General features: G+C 39.0%; 2 protein-coding genes across 2 annotated transcripts in view; one reads left to right on the top strand and one right to left on the bottom strand.

The window, feature by feature from the left end:
- Nucleotides 1-958: 958 nt before the first annotated feature.
- The window catches only part of LOC123251501 (olfactory receptor 9Q1-like), a 58,285-nt gene continuing 36,621 nt past the window's right edge, over nt 959-22,622 (bottom strand). The window contains exon 2 of the mRNA XM_044680768.1: nt 959-1,250. Coding sequence (XP_044536703.1) covers nt 959-1,250 — 292 coding nt within the window. The remainder of the gene's footprint in view (nt 1,251-22,622) is intronic.
- On the top strand, nt 20,188-21,129 carry LOC123251502 (olfactory receptor 1S1-like). The gene has a single exon (XM_044680770.1). It carries the CDS (start codon nt 20,191-20,193, stop codon nt 21,127-21,129), a length of 939 nt encoding a protein of 312 aa, XP_044536705.1. The 5' UTR covers nt 20,188-20,190.

The following is a 22,622-nucleotide window of genomic DNA, read 5'->3' as shown; positions in this document are numbered from 1 at the left end:
TTCATTGTTTCTTCTTAAGTTGTTTTTCTTGTATGTGTTATACATGTCTTCCTTTAAAAAATTAAAATCATGGAAATATGTATTGCATGACAACACATTCTGTATAATCTATATAAAACTGCTTACCGTCTCAGGAAGGGTATAAGGGAGTGAAGAGGAGAAGAAGAGAACTGAGATTACAAAATGTCAAAAAATAAAGATTAAAAACTGCTTCTACATATAACTGAAAAAAACATAAAAAATTACTGTAGAACAATGAAGATAATAATAATAATAATGAGATTTTTCACTATTTTGAGTCTATAATTCACATTTATAGAACTTAAGGTTTACAAAGCACAACAATTCAATAAATGGGCCATTCAAATGTTATTGTTAGTAAGTATAAGCGATCTTTTGTAGATGGGGCACCAATCTTCTGCCTGCTGCCACTTGTCTTTGTAAATTTTGCAATGCATGTACCTCCCTTACACACCTACCATTCCTCATCTCACTGTATTGATATTTTTGTACTTAAAATCATTAAACCCCAGGGGTAAAATGTAAAATGGATCTTGTCAATCCCCATGCCCAACTTTAAGTTTTGCAGAGGCAGAAACCGAGGCCAAGAGAAAAGCAGTTACATTTTCCAATACGCAAGGCAAGTAGATGATGCAATTATATCTCCTGCCTCCTACTTCAGTGGCCTCTAAGATTACTACATCATATCTACTTGTCTTAATTTCTTCCCTACTAAACTATAATCTCCCTGAGGTGAAGGTACTTGTCCTACATATTTTTAAATGCAATTTGTACTAGACTAAATGTTCTCTAAGGTCCCTCCCAGTTCGAGACTATATGATCCTTCCAAGACCCTAATAGAACATCTGTGAGAAAATAATTTAATAAATGTCAGTCTATTGTTATTTACATTAGTTAGAGGTGAATACAATCAAGATAAATGATGTCTCATCCAGAATTACATCTTCTGGGAGACCTGGAATCTATTGATGACCTTTCTGAAGGCAGCATTAACCTCCTTGTTCCTCAGGCTGTAGATGATAGGGTTCAACATGGGGATAACCACAGTGTAGAAAACAGACACCACCTTGTCCTCTTCGAGTGATTTTCCTGAGTTGCTACGCAGATACATAAATGTGAGGGTCCCAAAAAAGAGCATCACAGCTGTGAGGTGGGAGGCACAAGTGGAGAAGGTCTTGGCTCTGCCTCCAACTGACTTGACATGTAGGATGGCCCTAATGATAAACNGCCTGATTGTGTAAGGGAAAGAGTGTCATTAAAGATCCTGTGCCTGGTACATCATTACAATCAATCACATTGTGAAGGAAATCCAATTAGAAGTTAAGGAAAACTTCTAGGAATGGATAATTATCTCATCCCACTATGTGTTTATGATTAGACAAAACCTAGACCTAAGGTATGGGAAAAGAACAGTGATTGCTACTAATGGTAGAGAGAACAGTTTTTAATTAGGAACTGAGAAAACCAAAACCAAATAATGAGATTGTAATAATAATAATAACAACTTCTATAGAGGACTTACTATGTGTCAGTAACTGTACTAAATACTTACAATTATTATCTCTTCTAACTCTCACAACAGCCCTAAAAGGTAGATGCTAATATTATTCTCATTTTGCAGATAAAGAAACTGAGGCTAGGTTAAGGACTTCCCTGGGGTCTGAAGTTGGTATTTGAACTCATGTCTTCCTGAGTATAGGCTTGGAGCTCTACCCATTGTACCAATACCAATTTATATTCAGTGCTCAAAAATCTAAAGGACTGAAACAGTCGGGAAAACCATTTGCAGTAGTGGACATTATGGCTGAAAAGTCAGAAAGAAACTGGGAGGGAAAATATGAGCACATTAAAGAAGTTGGTCACTTGTTTGATATTGTGGTTAAAAAGGAATATGAATTTGGAGAGAAGGGATCAATTTCCCTCTGGAAGATAATCCTAAGAGCAATGGATAGAAATCAAAAGAGAATGAGGTTTCAATTCCTTTTAAGAAAAATGTCCTAGGTATTATAACCCTACTAAACTGTCTTGAGAAATAGCGAGAGCCCCATCACTGGTGGTCTCTAAATCAAATACCTAAGAGGAGATCCTTGTTCAGATAAGGATTGGATCAGATGACATTTGGAATCCATTGCAAATCTGAGATTCGGTATGATTCTAAAAGGAAGCAGACACTGAGTTCTTCCTTATTAGATAGACATAAAACTGAGAAGACCATTTTGCTGCATTTTCCAGCATGCTTAATTAGGTGATGAGCCCCTAATATAAGGATTGTATTATTCTTCTTTGTTTCTCGAGCACTCAGCACTGTTCTTGGCACAAAGGAGGTATTTAATAAATATCTATTAACTGACTGTTGAACTCTTTTAGGACATTGTTCTACCTCCAAATTCCTCTCTCTTGATCCTCTCATTCTCTTCTCTTTTGAAGCACATTTTTCTGTACTTATACTTCCTGCCTCATGGTTAAAATGACCTCTATGAAGAATATTGGGATATTTTCCCAGGTCCTCAGTAACAATGAAGAGTAATTAACTTCCGTTACATCCTTGTTCAAACACACACACACACACACACACACACACACACACACACACACACAAATACACACAAACACACACACACAAATAAACCAAGGTTATCTCTTCTTTGGGTCACTGGACAGAAGTCCAGGTACCCTGGGGAACAGTTCCAATCTCCATTTTATCCCCATCTAATCCCAGATCCACTGCCTTTTTCCAGACCTTATCATTGTCTACAATGGATTCTGTGACATTACATCAACAGTCCAAGGCAGCAAATTATACTCCTACCTTCTCTGCTGTCTTGGTGAGAACTTAGGCAAGGCACTGAATCTGGGTTTCAATTTGTTGTTCAGTCATATTTCAGTTCTATCCGATTCTTCATGAAATTCTTTGAGAGTTTTGTGGCAAAGATACTGGAGTGGTTTGCCATTTTCTTTTCTAGCTCATTTGACAGATGAAGAAACTGAAGCAAATGAAGTTAAGTGGCTTGCACAGGATCATACAGCTAGGAAGTACCTGAGGTCAGATTTGAACTCAGGAAGATGAGTCTTCTAGACTCCAGGCTGGAAACTGTGCCACCCAGCTGCAACAACAGATTTCAATTTACCCCTCAGCAAATTGGACCAATGACAACATTGGTCCTCCTTAGCCCTATTTGAATTCAAGTATGGCTGATTTAAATTAAGGTTACACAGTTGGAAAATGATGGTAAGTCATTCTAATAAAAGGAGAGTCAATTAATTGACCAAAATTTTTTTAATCTTTTTGAAATACAAGAATCCCTCACCATGATATTGTGGTTACCTACCTTTGTTCCTGAGGGCTATCCTAAGAGATCACAGGCGCTGGTAGATTCTACCAGGTTGGCAAGGGTTTACATTGAAACCTAGCTAAAGACTGTTTTCAAGGAGAAACTTAGACAAAGATGTTCATCTCCAGAAGGCTAATCAACAAGTGATGAGTTTCTTCAACCATAATAACTCATGAAAGCTATCAGTTATGATGGAAAGCAAGTATGATATGTATCCATGGGGTTGAAGTCTGATGGATGAAATTATAGATCTGTGCTGTCCTAGAATGTCTACAAAAATTCCTTCAGAAATATGTTGCTATTACAGAAAATCTAGTTGCCATATGATCAATCAAATCAATCAAACAAGCCTGCTATAGGCCAGGCACTGTGCCAGGCACCAGGGAAGCAATCCCTATGTACAATGAACTTGCATTCTAAAGATCAGATATATGTGTGCAAATGTGTCCTCATGTGCACATTATTCATAATGTCTATAGGAAATACAAAGTCATCTCAGTTGTTGATTCTTCCCCATATTTTACAATCCCTATGGCATCAATGCACAATTTACAGTACCTGTATTGAGAAATAACGCTTTCTCAAGCTCCTGCCAAGTGGCAGGGTCCCCTTGTAAGACACCACGTATATTTTCTCAGCTCTTCTCAATGACATCATGGTCCAAGGAGATCAGTTCCATGGAGAATTACAAGTTGAAGACAGAAGTCACAAGAGATGCAATTACTCATTCTCTCTTTTCCATTTATCTAATGAAATCGATATTCCAATGGGGTTTCCTACAAATATACAGCCTGAGATGGCCAGGGGTGGCTGTTAGTTTGGACAGATATTATTTTAGCTGATGTCTCAATGGGGTGACTCATCAACGTCTTTGACTGAATTATTCAATTCAGCAACTAATTGGATTGATTTTCCCCTCCCAATTGGAGAATTATGTGCTTTCATGAAACCCACCACAGTCCAGGGGAAAGTCAGAGTGGCAGTGACAGCTTGTCTTGCTGTACAGCATGAGGTGTTGTAATTGCTACTCATGATGGATATTGGCAAAGCTTTATTACTAAAACCCAGAAAAAATATAAACGATAGACTCCTAAGCTAAAGGAAAAAGCCAGCAGAATATCTGATTCAAGGCACATCTCTTCAAGGAATTCATTATCTCCTCTCCAGAGTGGAGGGAAGAATGTACATCTTGGGAAATCATAAGACTCAGGGGAGCTGCTGGCAGCATCCTCTTGCTGTCACTGCTGGGAGGTGGTCTGTAGCCCCTGTGAAAGGGAGGGCTGTCAGTGCCCTACTGTCAAGGTCCTACCACCAACACAACCACGACAGCATGTTCTGGATGGATGGCACTTGAACAGGGAGACTAAGGCACATCTCTCCTGAAGGAAATTTATTATCCCCATTCACAGATAAGGAAACATGCTGAGAATAACTTGCCCACAATCATTCAGCATTCTCTCCATTTAAAACACACTGCCTGAATATGTGCTTCCTGAAGGTATGACTAGAATGGAAGGCAATTTCATAACCATCCTTTTCTAGGACCATGTTTAAAAACCAATGTTGGCAAAGTATCACTCTTTAAATCCAGCCTCACTCTCATACTTTAAATCATTTCTTCTTTTATTCCAAACTTACTTAATCTTTCCAGGCTTTCCAAATGGAAAATCATCAAGTACTGAACCCCAAATGAGACTTGTTCCAGCAACAGTCTAAGAAGTGCTGAATTGAAGGATCATAGACTTAAAGTTGGAAAGAACCCTAGAGGGCATTGAGTCAGTCCAAGCTCCTCATCTTAAAAGGTGAGGAGACTGAAGATCTGAGAGATAGCTACTTTTCCATATTCACACAGGCAGTAAGGGACAGACCTGGTATTCAAAACCATGTCTTCCCACCCCAGATCCACCATTCTTTCTACGATACCACAATGTCTCTCAATACTAAAATAAGAGGTGCCAGTATCAATCATCAGGGATATCTAGTGTAACTCCTTTATTTTAAAGATGAGGAAACTGAGCCAGAAAGACATTAAATTACTTTTCTAAAGTCACACAGATATTAAGTAGCAAAATCCAAATTTGAACCCAAGTCCTCTGACATTATACTCAATACGCTTTCTTTAAAAAAACAACCTTACCATCTGTCTAAAAATCAATTCTAAGATGGAGGAGTTGCTAGGGCTAAGAAAATGAGGTTAAGTGACTTGCTCAGGATCACACAGCTAAGAAGTGTCTGAGACCAGCTTTGAACCCAGGTCTTTCTGACTCGAAGCCTAGTTCTCTATCCACTGTGCTACCTAGTGACTTCTGTATTCTTTCTATTATGCCAATAATATACTCCTGCTTATGTATTATAATTTTATTTATTCGTTTTATTTGAAATACATCTTTCCAGATTTAAACATGTGGTACTTTAGGGCTCTTAAAAATAATTTCTTTCAAAATCATTCTTTGTCTCTTCTCCGGAAAGAAATGTATAGATGCTGACAAAATGGAAAACCTCAGTCCAAGATAGGATTCCTTATTGATCTAAAGTTGAGATAAAAATTAGTCACTGAATGAAACTTGAAGGCTCTTCCTCAGAGGGCACTTTCTAACAATTTGACATTTAATTCAAAATGCTTTCTTAGAGGCATAAAACAGGGCAGTGGAGAATGCACCAGATTTCATCAGAGGATCATGAATCTAGAGCTGGAAAGACTTATAAAGACCAGAATGTTCAAGTTCTTCATTTTGTAGATGTGGGAAACTGAGTAAGTAATCTGCCTTATCACACAGCTAATAAATGTCTCTGGCAGGATTCAAACCTAAGTCCCCTGAACTGAAAATCTAACAACTCTATCCAGAAGCTGAACTAAAGTTTCTTATTTACTATTTATTTATACTCAGAGCCTTGAGTAGCTCACTTAAGTTATTGGAACACTTTCTTCATCTCTCAAATGGTTAAGAAAAACAAACATTTGTAAAAAATTGGTAAAACATTTATATACTTGGCACTACATTAAGCACCAAGGAGATACAAAGGTATTCGTTTCTTAAAATGTTAAAACTATAAAAATGAAAATAATTTAAAAATTTTTAAATGTAAAATGAAAAAAAGTTAAAATTGCTTAAGTCATTAAAAGCTTTAAAGCACAATGCAAACTGAATTATTATAGATCTAATTTTCTAATGAGGTAGCTTTTATCAATGAGGCATCTAAGGTGGAGAAATGGAGAAAGTAGTTAGCTTTCAGAATATCTTTCCTGAAAACAATATTTTTATATTTCTGATTTCTTTTATTTTTATATGCTATTTTATTTATATTTTATTTTTATATGCTAGCTACATTCTAATGTATCTTCCTTAATATCTTATTTAGCCTCATATCAGGATTGTTATGAGGATCAAATGCAACTATATCTGTAAGTGCCAGCACCATTCCTGGCACATAGTAGGTGTTTGTCCTCCCCTCCTTCTGCATCCTCCTTGTAACTCAGAAAAACAGATCATCAGAAGTGATCAACCAAACCACTGTCCTTGACCTGACAGTGAACAGGACTTTCTGCTTCCATAGGCCCTCCAGTTCTCTATCAAGGACTAAAAGACATATTTCATCCTCAGTTGTCTGGGTCCAAGTTTGGTCTATACAGTTAATCAGAGTTCAGCTGCCTTTTAGTGTTGTGGGTTCTGGTTTGCATTATTGTAGTCAGTGCGAATCTTCATCTCTATGATTCTGCTTACTTTGCTCAGCATTATTTACACAAGTAAATCTTTCAGGCAAGATTGGCCAAGGATTGTTTTCCCTCTTCAGGAAGTCAGAGGTTGTATTGGAATTTTCTAAGGAGGCTTCATGGTGCTAATTTCCATTAAAAAGGAAACTTTTAAAAAATTAAACCAGAAAAAAGTTAATAGGTACTTGGAACCTTGCCCAAAGGGCCATAAAACTGCATACCCTTTGGCCCAGCAACACCACTGCTTGGTTTTTATCTCAAAGAGATCAAAGATGGGGAAAGGGATCTATTTGTACAAAAATATTTATAGCAGCTCCTTTTGTGTTAGCAGAGAACCAAAAACTGAAGGGATGGCCATCAGTTGGGGGAATGGCTGAACAGGTTGTGATATGTGATTGTAATGGAATACTATTGTGTCACAGAAATGACAAATAAGTTGATCATGAAAATCCTAGAAAGACTTATATGCAAGGAAGCAAAGTGAAATGAGCAGAACCAGGAGAATGTTGTTCTCAGTAATAGCAAAAAAAGTACAATGATCAACTGTGAATGGCTTAACTATTATCAACAATGGGACAACTCCAAGGAACTCGTGACAAAAAAAAATGCTATCTATCAACTGCTATAGAAGTGTAATGTGGAAGTATCCTATAGGGATGTTAGATGTTACAACCCACCTAGGAACTCCTCAGGGCCAATTAAGCACCAAACCCTTTGATTATGGAAACAAAGTTTATTTTAACAAAAGAAATAAGGGTATGGGACAGCTGGGTAGCTCAGTGGATTGAGAGCCATGCCTAGAGATGGGAGGTCCTAGGTTCAAATCTGGCCTCAGACAGTTCCCAGCTGTGTGACCCTGGGCAAGTCACTTGACCCCCATTGCCTACCCTTACCACTCTTCCACCTATAAGTCAATACACAGAAGTTAAGGGTTTAAAAAATAAAAAAAAAAGAAAGAAGGGTAACTGGACAAGTATGACCCTAACACTCTTCAAACTACCTCCACCCAGCTCCTACATTCCCTGCTTAAGGGAAGCCTTCTGTTTCGTCTCTGGACCCTACCTCAGCTACCTATGCTTATCCAAACCCCTTTCCCAAGCTATCTGACTTAACCTAATCTTCCCACAAGTAAGAATTAAAAAAAGAAAGGGGGGAAACCCTGGTTTTGGCTGTTGTACTAAATAACCAGAGCTGTAGATGGAAAGCTTTGGATTACCTTAGCCAATAGGAATTCTGGCAGCTGGACCATGGGCAGATGAAGACTGGACTCAATGAAATTGGTTTTCTCTAAGTAAATCCTCTACCTGGATGCCAAAGATTTCTCCACGAAATCCTGACCTTCCAGGGAGAATCCCTTAGAACAAAACCCTCCTTCAGCTTGAAATTGTAGGCAGAGAGACAGACCCCACTCCCAGGTCAGATGAAATCCAAGAAGGAAGTGAAGTTCAGTTATTTTCAATTGTAGGCTCCCACAATTCCTTTCTTACTCAGAATCCTTTTCCAGGGCTTATCTCAAAATTCCCTTCTTCCAACTAAACCTAGAAAAGCAGACCATCCCTAACTATATTACTACAGAAGGAACTGATGGAGTCTGAATACAGATTGATCACCATTCTTCAGTTTTATTTCCTCCATGAACTTTTCTTTAGTATAAGTGTTCTTTCACAACATGATGAACATGGAATTTTGTACTGCATAATAGCACACATACAAGCTCTTTTATCTTACCTGCCAACTTGGGAAGTGATGGGACAGAGGGAGAGCACAGAGTACAAAATGTAAAAAAATCATTATTGAAATTATATTTGCATACAACCTGGAAAGAGAGAAAGAATAAAGCAGGCTTTATTTAAAAAAAAAAAAAAAAAAAGATACTGGGGCAGCTGGGTAGCTCAGTGGAGTGAGAGTCAGGCCTAGAGACAGGAGGTCCTAGGTTCAAACCCGGCCTCAGCCACTTCCCAGCTGTGTGACCCTGGGCAAGTCACTTGACCCCCATTGCCCACCCTTACCAATCTTCCACCTATGAGACAATACACCGAAGAACAAGGGCTTAAAAAAAAGATACTCATTTGCTCTCTTTAGCAAATGAATTTTAAATAAATTACTTCCAATTTTATTGTATAGCTTTAACAAAATTATGTTACTTTGTGATGAATAAATGCAAACTACTCTAAAGAATAAATCTATAATATCAGCTGAGATTAGCAAAAGCAAAGGCAATGGGCAATTTCTTTATAATTTTATATAGAAGAAATTTTATATAATTTGTATAGAAGAAATTCAGAAATACCAAGTAAAATGCCCAGATCCTAAAATTTTTTACTGTATTTATTACTGAAGTTTGCAAATTCTTTTATTGACAGAAAGTAAAGGACAACATGTTTGTTTTTATGACTATTGAGGAGGGAGAATCAAGATGGAAGCTTAGTAACAGCAAAAGCTCAAACCGCTCTGACTATCCTTCCATGCCAGTCTTTTAAAAACCCTTCAAAAAGATAGGAATCCAAATCCAACAGCAAGATGGAGTCAGGGGGCTCTCCCACTGAACACAACTTGAAAGATAGGCAGAGAGAGTTGATTTTCATGGGATGAGGGGGAACTGGAAGCAAAACTACACACAGAAGAGTACTAGCTGACCCTACCCCCATCTACTATGCCAGATTCCAAACCTAGGCATAGGCCAACTTTGAGATCTCAGAACCCAGGCTACACCAACAAAAGAACACCTCAGACCCACTCCTTGAAGTCCCAGGCCCTGGCAAGGATAAAAAATCCATCTGGAGGGCAATCTTAAGCCTCAGTAGCTGTATGCATTGAAGACTGGTTTTATGAAAATTTTAGCCATAGAAAACAGGTAACGTAATAAATCGAAATAAAATCTGAAAAGTGCACTTACAAAAATATATTTGAAAGATAAAACTTGTCCAAAGAAAATGCAATGCTTTGAGTAAACGTAAACATAGTTTTCTAAAAACCATGAATGCGACATCAAGATGATTGCTTGCATTGTATAAAGATGCTTTACAAAATTGCTAAATATAAAATGATTCAATGAGAGAAACATTCATACTACCAACAACTACTGATATAATCAGAATGAGATTTGATGAATCACTTGCAAAGTACCTTCAAATTTTTTCATTTAGAGATGATAGAGTGGAAAGGATGGCCTGTGTTACGGTTAAAATTCTCTGGAGATGATATCTTAATTCAGTGTTATTTATTAAATAATAAAAAGTGGGCCAGAGAAAGAGAAGGCACCAGTCACATGGGGCCAGCCTCCTTCCCTTCTGAAAATACCCTCCTCATGACAGTACATCTTCCAACAGAGGATGAAAGATCATTTCAAGAAGAGATCATAGAAGAGATTAGTCACCAACATAGCCTCTGAAGCTCTTCCATCTCTGAAATGGTCTTTTGATTTGGGAAAGGCACAACATCTCTGGGGTTCACTTTCCCCATGTATCAACTGTAGGAATTGTACTAGGTAAGGAATTAAAATTGCTTTTGGCCTGAAAAAGATAGAATTGGGAGCAAGGGGCACATATTTCAGAGGCAGATTAAAACTTGGTTAAGGGACAAACTTCCCAGCAAACTACCCTGGCTGCCTCAGGGTTCCCACTTGCTAGCATAACATCCTCTTACATCCCTTGTCAGAGATGCAGATGGGATTCCTGCTCATATGAAATTCTTTCCAGCTCGAACATTCAGAGATGCTCAAGTTCTTTGTAAAGCCTTGGGAACATTTCTAAGCTTCTCCTTTTCTTTGATTATCCAACCAGAGCAGCATCAGCCCCCTTTGTCTCATTCCTATAGATCCCTAAACTGTCTCTTTCCCTCCCAGAAAACTGAGTCCCTTCAATCCAACCCTGTGAAGAAGAAAGGAGTTGCTGTCCAGGGTGGGTGTTGGGGGATGGATGAGGTGCAATTTATCCACCAGGTGGTGCTAAACACCAACTTGATGCTACCCAATGGAAAGGCTACAGAACTGGTCCATCTTGGGCTCATCCTGACAGCTCTGCTACTTGGCAGGTGGGAGAAATGCGCAGCTCTCTATGCTTCTTGGAAGATTTATGACCTGCCCTTCCCCAGCTCCATCTCTCTCTGGGTGGCCACGCTGAACACCAGCTGGCTTTCTAGGGCATGTGGACAGAATTGTCTCTCAGTCCCTAGCCTGGGCTAATACCATCTCTTCCCTGAAGGTGCAATACTCAAATTAGTACAAGTCACAAAACTTTAGCAAAATAGAATCTTCCATGGAAACAGAAAATTCTTGTTTATTTGTATATGTTCAGTTTTACTCTTGTTAAAAGATCATGAAATGATTAACTCTCTTAAGGGTCAATAAAAAGTAATAAGCAATGCAGAATAAAGCAAAGACCCATAGCCATGTGTTCACAGGCTCTTCTAGATCCAGGAATTACCAGGCAATATGTAAATTGCTCAGAATCCAAATTCTAGAAAATACACAGTTCTGGTTGAGGATTTCCCCTCAAGTCCACCACTGGCCTGGAAACCAGACCCTTGCTGCTATCACACCTGACATTTCCAGTCTCACCTGTCTCTAGCACATCCTACCTCCTATGCCTCAGCCTGGTCCTGCCCAGGACCATCTCCAGTGCCAGGACCACCCTCTGGTAATAAGACCCCTTTCCTCTATTTCCTCTCAAGGTCTTCCCTAAGAGAAGTAAAGCACTTGTGCCATCATTTTTTATTTCCTCTCTGAATATTTCCTGCCCCCATAAGATGGGCCTCCTATGATCTCCCAAGCTGTGTCTCCACCTCACAAGATGGGGAAGCTCAAGAGAGACTTCAAACTGTCCAATCTCCTGCTGCCCTCTGTGGATCTCTTTCCAATCACTAATCCTCTATCTAGGCTCACTTCTCAATAGTTGGCATACCGCAGTCATCCCCGTGACTCTACACCCTGGCTCTTGGTATACAAATGCTGTTCTCTCAACTCATCCTCTCACCTCTATCCAGCTCAGTCCTGACACCACAACCACTCACTGTCCCACTTCACTCTGGATTTGTCTGTCCCCTCCATTGTGCTCTTTGGTATGACTTCTCCATCACAATCAGCTTCCTTTCATCTTAAGCCTTTTCCCTTCTCACTTTCATCACCTGTCCTGTGCTTAGATATGGCTCCTCATTCCCCACCACCCTTCCCAGGACAGACTACATTTATTTTTTTCATATTTCCAACTCACTGGTCACTGTGATTGCATAGGAACTCTCTGTGCTCTCTACTATCACTTCCAGACTCCACCTCTATCATTCAATTTACTAAGCAAGATTCTTTTATTGTCAGATTCATTATCCAACCTAGCTCCTGTTGACTTTTACTGCTGACCCATCAATGCATTCTCCTTCACGGGGCAATGAGCTCAATACCAGATTCATGTGAAGTCTTTCCTTCCTCCTATCTCCTGTCCTCATGCCAAAGAATATATGCGGATGCTCTCACAAATTCTCTAACTTCTCAATCAATCCAAATCTCATAATCAACATATCCTCACCGTATCAAACACACAAAGTGATGTTCTTGATCTTCTCATCACCCACCAGAAACAGGTGGTATTTCTGAAATTCATTGTTACAAAAGAGGATGACACAATGGATCTGGGGCCAATAAAATGAATTTTAAAAGTATAATTCAATTGCATGGAAATCAACAAGAATGTATTTAGTAGACAACTCTAAGAGACTCATAATAGAAAAAAGATATTCATTGCCATAGAAGGAACAGGAAGTCAGAATGCAGATTGAACAGATAATTCTTTTTTTTCTCTATTAATTTTTCTCCAATGAAAGCAACTTGTGTCTTCTTTCAACATGACAAATGTGAAAATATATATTATATGTTAATATATGTACAACCTATATCATATTACCTGCCTCGTAAGAGAGGAAGGTGTAGGAGGGAGAAAGAAAGAATATGGATTGTCAAATATCAGAAAACAAATATTGAAAAATGATGTCAACATCTGGGATATTTTTAATGTATTTTTTTAAAAAATCTTACCTTCAGTCTTGGAATCAATACTGTGTATTGATTACAAGGCAGAAGAGTGGTAAGGACTGGGCAATGGGAGTGAAGTGACTTGCCCAGGGTAACACAGGTAGGAAGTGTCAGAGGCCAGATTTGAACCCAGGGCATCCGACCTTTATGTCTGGCTCTCAATTCACTGAGCCACTCAACTGCCCCCTAAAAGACTATATGAAGCAATGATGAAAAAGATAATCCACCACCAGAGAAGGAACTGATGGAGTCTGAATGCAGATTGAAGCATAGCATTCTTCATTTTACTTCCTTCATCATTTTTCTCTAGTATAAGCAATATGGGTCTTTTTTTACAGTATGACCAACATGGAAATCTACATTGCATGATAGTACATTGACAACCTATATCATATTACCTGTCATTTGGGGGAAGGGGAAATAATGGAAGAGAAGGAGAGAACATGGATCACAAAATGTCAGAATATGATTATTAAAATTTGTATCTACATGTAATCTGGAAAAAAATTTTAAGTTAAGAGAAAATAATGTATTAAGTAATTATTAAATGTATGACCAGTGAGTATCCAAGCCCTGTGCTGAGTACCATAAATAGAAATCAAAAACAAATCAGCCCCTGCTTACAAGGAACTTATATTCTGCTGGATGTACATAAATGGCACCTCTTTCGCCTCATCTCAAAAAATCTCCAAGCTCTATGTAACCTCTCCTTCAAGTTTCAAGGTACTGAGATAGCTGAAAGAATCTTGTAAGGCTAGCCTTCTTTTTCTAAAGGAGTTTGCTCTCAGGATTTGCAGACATATAATTAATTACCTGAGTGTGCAGTGTACATGAGAGTATAGCACTGAGGGATCCTATTTATACTAGAACTTCAAAGGTCTGTTTGAGAGGTTTGAAACCTTTCTGGGCACTATCAAGTCATAGTTTAGTTTTAGGAAGATCCTAGAACTTTGCCAAGTAGAGCTCAAAAATTTGAACTTATGGTCCACTTAGATATCTCACTGAAGCAATTGTGCCTCCAAAGACATGAGTGCAGGTCCCAGAGATGAAATCATGCTTAGTTTACTTGAAGCAAAGAGAAAAGGTAGCTGAGACTAAGAGATGAAAGAAATACCTCCAAGTCCCAAACAGCCCAGCAAGCACTGCTCTTGAGGATTTCAATCAATCAAGAAGCACTTACTACACCTGCTATGTTCTAGGCACTGTGCTAAACTCTGGGGATACCAGAAGAGGTCATCAACAGTCCTTGCCCTCAGGGAGCCTACCATCTTATGTATTTCAACTTAGCTACTTTCTGATTGAAAGGAGGAAAGTGATACCTAACATTACAGCTGAATTAAATTCTGTAAGAAGCACCAGTACTAGATTTGAGGCTAGAAGATCCAGGGTTTCATTTCATATTTGTTATTTACTAGCTGGGTGATCTAATGGAAAGCTGTTCCTGTCTCTCTCTCTGAGACTAGGTTTCCTCATAAATAAGTAGATTGGACTGGACAATCTCTAAGTTCCCTTCCATCTCCAAGTTCCATGATTTTCTAAGACCTTAAGTGTCCTGAAGACTATATGATAAGATGGCCCCACTCTCTTTCAGAAACTTGCAAGATCAATCTTTGCTGTTGATGACTTCATAGTCCTATGTAGAAAAGATCTACATGGGGAAATAGCAATAGGAAGTTGTTGGTAGTATGCCCTGTGCAAATGGCACAGATAATAAACATGAGAGAAGGGGTTCAGAGAAGAAAACCATCCCTAATTACAGAAGCCAGGCACCAGAGCTACCAGAACACTCTACATCCCACCAGAGAATATGACTCAGGAGGACAGGGAAGGGAGTATTCCCGGGTTTTCCCTTAATGAGATGCTTCAAGGATTGGCTCCCAGAGGTCTGAGAACCCAGTAAATATAACAGATGTGTTTCCCCATCTTCACCACTCTCTGATATCCAATGACTGACCAATAAAACATTCAAGGTCTGCTCAAAGATCCTCATAGCCATTGATTTCCACTTCTGTTGTGTTGTATCCAGGAAGGACCCTGGGTCTTTAGATAGATCCTTGCTGTGAAAGTCTCATTGTTTCAAGGTAAGATGTTTCTAAATTTTCTATAAATATTGACCATCAGAGAAAAATGTCACTCTCCTCAGGGACAAATGGGCATGCTTCAGGATAGAAGAGGAGATAGGAGATTCTCACCCAAAGAATCATATATTTCCTTCCCAAGCCAGGTCTCTTTTGACTCACTTCAATTCACAATCTTGCTCCTCAGGTCTGGACCATGAAAGTGCCTCCTTACCTTCAGTTCCCTCAAGTCCATGAAATCATTCATTCATTAGCTGATGAAACATTTTAAAATAGATATCAAAAGAAGCAGCTGTTGTTCAGTTGTGTCCTGTGAAAAGATGGGTAAATAGAGATTGGTGGCTGGGATTTTACTTAACCCAGTCTGGGCTGATAATCTTCTCAATTTCAGAGAGCAAGATGGCTGCTTTCTGTCTTAGGCCAGCTGAAACCACTCTGACTTCACTTAAAAGATAACAGGTTCATCTAAAAAGTTGTTTAGGACAGGGTAAGGTATGCGGGCTGAGGATTTCCCTAATCTTAATCAATTCTACCTTTCTCCACCATCTGATCCTGAGAAGAATCACTTCTGTCCTTAGCAGATCTAAGGCTACTCTTTCTTCCTCTCTGTCTCAGTTTTCCCTGTCTATTTGACTAACCAAGGCTAATCCCACATTGATATAGTCCTAGTGAAAGTCACAGATGATAGCAGAATCAGGATCAAGTGCCAGGTGAGACCTAGCTACCAAGGGAAGCTAATACCCACCAAAGGCAGCATAGCAGTTCAGGTCACCGTCTATGGTAATTCCTGTTTGAGACTTCTCCAGGTGTTGAATCAGAGTATGAGACCAAAAGATGTTCTGGAAATGGTTGGTTTCTCTCAGGAACTGGTTGAAGGTCAATAGGATGCAAGACCTGGGTGGGAGATGTTTCCTTCTCCAGAGTTCAAACCCAAAACCCCTTGATGGCAGTTATTTCCTCAGAATTCCACCCCAGGATTCTGAGAGCTTCCCTTTCCCTTCCTGATTCACTTCACTCCATCCACCCTGTATTTCCTTCTTCCCAAATTTCTGCCTATCACCTACTCTTTGTGAACCCTTGGACCACAGTATGCCGGTAATGTTCATGAGTTTTATTGGCAAGGGTATAGGAGTGGTTTGCCATTTCCTTCTGTAATGGATTAAGGCACAGAGAAATTAAGAGATTTGACCAAGTTCACACAACTAGAAAGTGACTGAGGTCAGAATTGAATTCAGGTCTCTGACTACAGGTCCAATTATTTATGCACTGAGCAACCTAGCTGCCTCAGAAGAAATGATGTTTCATGGTAAATAGTATTAGACTGAGACTCAAGAAGGTTCAGTTTCAAAATCCCACCTCAAATATTATTAGTTGTGTGACTGAGATAAGTCATTTCATCTCTCTTGGTTCAGCATCTTCATAAATAAAGCATGGATCTCTACAGTCACCCAGTCACCATCTTAGTTACCTCTCCCCTAGACTATTGAAGTGGACTCTTAATTAACCTCCTTGCCTCAAGTCTTTCTTCACTCCAGCCTTTTCTATACACTAATGACAAAGTGATGCTGCTTAGCATAGATGTTACCATGGCACTTTCCTATTTAATCAACTCCAGTGGTTTTCTTTTGCCTCTAAAACACACATAAACTCTGTTTGGCTTTTAAAACTCTTCATACCCTAGCTCCAACCTAGCTTTCCAGCCTTGTTATATACATGTTATATACATTCTCCATTCCTCACTCTACAACCAGCCAAACTGACCTTTTCTCTCTTATTCCTATACAGAATGTCATTTGCAGTCTCAATGATTTTGCACTATTTCCTCATGTCTGATATTCATTCTTTCTTCCTCTCTGATTCAGGGATTTCTTATGTTTCTTCAAAACACTTCTCTTGAACCACTTTCAATAGAGAACCTTTCCAGTATCCCCTTGCCCAGCCACTAGTGCCCTCCTTCCAAATACCTTGTGTTTATTTTATATTTATATAGTTACATTATATATATATACATATATATGGATTGTGTTACATTTTAATTAGGCATGTAAATATATAAGCACTATGCATACACATATATAGTATATATTTGCACATTTACAATTATTATGTGCATATACTTACATATGTACAGTTTCTCCATGATAGAATATAAAGTTATTGAAAGCAGGGATTATTTCATTCTTTGCATCCCCACTGCCTAGCAGACTGCCTGGCACACAATAGGAACTTAATTAATATTGACTGATTGATTGACAATAGCATCTATAGAGGAATGTTGGGAAGTTAGTCCATCATAAACCAATGTGGAAAAGCGAGATGCTGCTATTATCTCTCTTAAGCATAGTTCCACTGATCCCTCTATATTTTACATTGGTTTTCTCCATCAACTTCTGAAAATTCCATGTCCTTCATTCATTTCTTCTCAGACATTTTTTCTACTCTACCTCCTCACTCAAATTATCTTCAGGTCTTTCTATTTCTTCTCTTGCAATGCTTCCTCATATGCCAATTCCATAGCTTTCACTATATGTCCCTCTTCAGCTTTTCTTTCTAAATATAGCCAACCCATTTCCTTATTACTACCTTTAAGGAAAATTTCCTTTGCAGAAGTATTTCTGTATGACTCCTGGGGTCCTTCTTCAACATCAATGCCGTTTATCCCCAATATTCTTTCCATTTCTTTAGGTGATACCTCAAATAGGGCAGTGAGTTTAAGCATATAATATCAGAACTTTAAGGAAGATGAGAAAGAATATAGGACAGCTGATACTGAGGAGCAATTCACCATACAGCAACCCAGACAAATGGCCATCCAACAATTATTTGTGTACTTCCTCAGAAAGAGAACCTGCTACCTCCTGAGACAGTCCATTCAACTGTTGGATCACTATAATGGTCAACACATTTTGCCTGACACCAACCCTAAGCTTGCCCTTTTCCTTCTTCCACCCAATCTTCCATTTTGTACCAAGCTTAACTAGTCTAATCCTTCTTCCACATCATAGATCTTCAAACATATGGAGATGAGTATTATGTATAACAACCACTCCCAAGAACCATTTCTTCTTTAAGCTCAGCATCTTCAGTTCTCCCAACTAACCCATCTATGACATTCCCTCAACCATTCTATTTTGCTCTCATCTCAATATTCTCCAATTAAACAAAAGTATTCTTAAAACTTGATCCCCAGAACAAGGCTCAATATGTGGCTTAACAAGGGCAGAGTACAATAAGGCTGTCAACTCCTTAAGACCTGAATATCTTGCATTTCTTTTAAATGAAATTTGAATATCTTTTATTTTAGCATTCCCTAGATCTCCCCTTACATTCCTCTCTGAGAGAGCTATCTCATTGAATAATTTTAAAAAAATAAAATTAGGAAGAAAAGACAGAAAAATCAGCAAAACTGATCAATTATCAAAAAAATCTGAAATTATATACAATATTCTACACGTGTGAGCCTCAACCTTTGCTGGCTATTTTGCCTCCCCTATCCAACATCCTGCATTTGAGAAGAGATTGTTTTATGTATTTAATTAAAATATAACACTTTATTTACTTTATGACATTTATCTCAATGTTCTAATCTATTGAAATATTTTGGAAGACTGACTCTATTACCTGGTGTGTTACCTATCACATACAAGCTTTCTCCTATCCTCCCCAGACTTTATTTCCAGTTCCTTCACCAATACTTTTGATCTTACAATCTCCATTCATCTCACTCACCTCATTCCCCAGAAGTACCTTCTTCTTCTACTAATTGAATAAAATGAATTTGAAATCAAAGAACATTACTGCTTTTCCCCATTACCAAATGTGATACATGAACAGCCTTTGATCTCCATGAGTCATGTTATTCCATCAGGGTATTGAGATCTTCAGATCTAGGAATTCAGAGCCCAGAGAGAGAAGATCTTGGTTTGACTTCTGATTCTACAGGAGATATTTAACCTAAAGAAGACTTAAAGAATGCATTATACTGTCTTGAAGGTCTGCTCTATGGGAGATGAATTAGACTTGTTTTCTTTGGTTCTAGAGGACAGAAGTCAAAGTAGAACAAATTATGAACAGCTATTGAGTGATAGGTTTTTATTCTATAGAATGAAAAATGTCCTAACAGAGGTATACAAATGTGGAATGAGCTATATTGAAAGCTATTGAATTCCCTTTCAATAAGAGTGGCTTCAAGTGGAGGCTGAGTAACCTTCTCAGTGGAGGTAATAGAGGAGACTGTTAAACAAAGATCAGCTGGAATACCTAGTCTCTGAGGTCCCTTCTAGCCCTGAAAGATTCTGGTTTTGTCACTCCATAATAGCATGATGCTGGGCAAGTCATTTCTCATCACTGAATCTCAGCTTCTTCTTATATAAAATGGGTGGTAACAATTATCCTTGTAATGAAGAAATGCTTTATAAAGTGTAAATTATCCTACAAATGAGAGCCAGGTGGTACAGTGGATACAATTCCAGCACTGGAATCAGGAAGACTCATCTTCCTGAGTTCAAATCTAGCCTTGGACACGTACATCTATGTGATCCTAGGCAAGACACTTAACCCTGTTTGCCTCATTTTCTTCAATCGTAAAATAAGCTGGAGAAGGAAATGGCAAACCAAAACTAATGGCATACTCAAGTATCTCTGTCAAGAAAATACCAAATAAAACTGTGAAGAGTTAAACACAACCCAAGAACAACAATGTGCCAAACACTGTGCTAAGCACATTTCAAATATCTCTGATCTTCACAACAAACCTGGGAGGTAAGTGCTGTTGTTATCCCTTTTTTTACAATTGAGGAAACTGAGGCTGAAAAGCTTAAGTGGATTGTCCAAGGACACACATCTGCTAAGTGTCTGAGGCCATATTTGAACTCAGGTCTTCCTCATTCCAGGCCCAGTGCTCCATCTACTGTAGTACTTCACTGCCTGAAGCATTAATCCTATGCATTCAAACCTATCCAATGACAGAAAACTTCCATTGTGAATCCATGTTCCATTCCCTCAGGCCTAGGGACCAGCAGAGACATGTTCCAAGGAAATCACACCAGGGTCTCTGAATTCCTCCTTCTGGGACTTTCTGAACAACTTGAGCATCAGCAGCCTCTCTTTGTCCTCTTCCTGGGCATGTACTTGGTGACCATGGTTGGAAATCTGCTCATCATCCTGGCCATCAGTCTGGACTCTTACCTTCACACCCCCATGTATATTTTCCTTGCCAACTTGTCTTTGGCTGATATTTCCTCCATCTCTACCTCAGTACCCAAGATGCTGGTGAATATCCAGACCAAGAGCCAATCTATCTCCTTTGGGGAGTGTGTCACACAGATGTATTTTTCTATTGTGTTTGTCGTCATTGATAACTTCCTCTTGGGGGTGATGGCCTATGACCGCTTTGTGGCTATCTGTTACCCGTTGAACTATATCACAGTCATGAGACCCAGACTCTGTACTCTGCTGATGGCCACCTCCTGGGCTTTCAGCAACCTTGTTGCCCTGACTCATACCCTTCTGCTGGTCCAGTTGACTTTCTGTGATGCCAACACCATTCCTCACTTCTTCTGTGACCTGGCCCCCCTGCTCAACCTTTCCTGCTCAGATACTGTGCTCAATCAGTTTGTCATGTTCATCCTAGGCTCATCTGTTATTGCAGTTCCTTTTGGGCTTATTCTCTTTTCCTATATCTGCATTGTCTCCACTGTCTTGAAAATATCATCAGCTGAAGGAAAATGGAAAACCTTCTCCACTTGTGGCTCCCACCTTTCAGTGGTAACACTTTTTTATGGGACAATCGTTGGAGTTTATTTCCTGCCCTCCTCTGCCCAGTCAGCCAACACTGATAAGATTGGAGCTGTGCTCTTCATTGTGGTGACCCCCATGGTCAACCCCTTTATTTATAGTTTAAGGAATAAAGACATAAAAGGAGCCTTAAAGAAAATCATCAACAAGAAAATGTCCTTTCTGTGAGGTCCCTGGAAACTCCATTGTCCTCCCCACACTATGCTGGCCAATGACTCTGTCCAAGCCATTAGGGTAATGTGGGGTCTACTTGTTAACAGGCTTAAGCCTCCTCAACATTCCCTTCTACCATTCTATACCTGAGGGGTCATTTTTTATTGTTGTTGTTCATGTTCTCTTTTTTATTTATTTATTTAATGATTAATTTATTTAGAATTTTTTCCATGGTTGCATGATTCATATTCTTTACCTCTCCTCCTTCCCCCCACCCTACCCAATGAGCAATTCAACTGAGTTTTACATGTATCATTCTTCAAAACCTATTTCCATATTATTAATATTTGCAATAGAGTGATCATTTAAAGTCTACATCCCCAATTATATCCCCATTGAACTATGTGATCAAGAAAATGTTTTTCTTGTGTTTCTGCTCCCACAGTTCTTTCTCTGGATGTGGATAGTTTTCTTTCTCACAAGTCCCTCAGAATTCTCCTGGGTCATTGCATTGCTGCTAGTAGAGAAGTATATTACATTTGATTCTGCTACAATGTATCTGTCTCTGTGTACCATGTTCTCCTGGTTCTGCTCCTTTCACTCTGCATCAGTTCCTGGAGGTCTTTCCAGTTCACATGGAATTCCTCCATTTCATTATTTCTTTTAGCACAATAGTATTCCATTACCAGCATATACCACAATTTGTGCAGCCATTCCCCAATCCAAGGGTATCCCCTGAAGGGTCTTTTTAATTACTGTACTTTGTGCACAAATCCCTTCCTTCGCCCCACTTCTCTTCCCTACTCAAGGGTTCTTAGTAGTGAAAAGAGCCCAGATAACAAATACAGCAAACTTTTATGAAGCACTTACTATGTGTAGAATGTTAGTGAAGCAAATGGTAGATTTTGAATCAGAAAAGTAAGGCCTGGGTTTAAATCTCTTGTTTGGAACTTACTAACTGTGTAAATTTAGGCAAGTCTCTCCTCTTCTCTGAACATCGGCTTCCTCATGGATATAACTGGTATCATTTACCCAAAATACTTACCTCACAGGGTTGTCACCAAAATCAAATGACATAATATATTTAAAGAGCTTTGTATGCCATAAATTCTGTATCAATGTCAGTAATTAAATTATAATTTTTGAAAAGCTATGGTCTGTGAGTTCAATGAACTCCTATTCTAGATGGGGGTGGATGAGTGAAAGGAATAATTGCAATAATAGCCTCAAATGAGAAGGGCATTCAGGAGGAGCTACAGGGGGTGGTATGTGAGCTCCACTGGAAATCTTATAGGATCCCAGAGTCAAGAATTAGAAGGGACTTCAGCAATTGTTTCCTGGCTTTAGTCATTTACAACTTCATTGAAATTGAAGACAGTCCCCTCTCCCAGGAGTACTTGCATCTGGAGATTCATTTCTGATTATTGGAAGAAGGACTTCATCTCTCCTTGAGGAAACTTCAGGCATTTGTCAGTAGGTGGGCACATCTGGGAGGTCATATGGGGAAT

Source organism: Gracilinanus agilis, chromosome 6 (genome assembly GCF_016433145.1).
Source record: "Gracilinanus agilis isolate LMUSP501 chromosome 6, AgileGrace, whole genome shotgun sequence".
NCBI lineage: Eukaryota > Metazoa > Chordata > Mammalia > Didelphimorphia > Didelphidae > Gracilinanus > Gracilinanus agilis.
The sequence above is the reverse complement of the archived record's forward strand: the minus strand, read 5'-3'. Positions and strand labels throughout refer to the sequence as shown.

Coding starts and splice junctions, on each gene's coding strand:
- LOC123251502 (XM_044680770.1), top strand. CDS start 20,191: ATGTTCCAAGGAAATCACACCAGGGTCTCTGAATTCCTCCTTCTGGGA.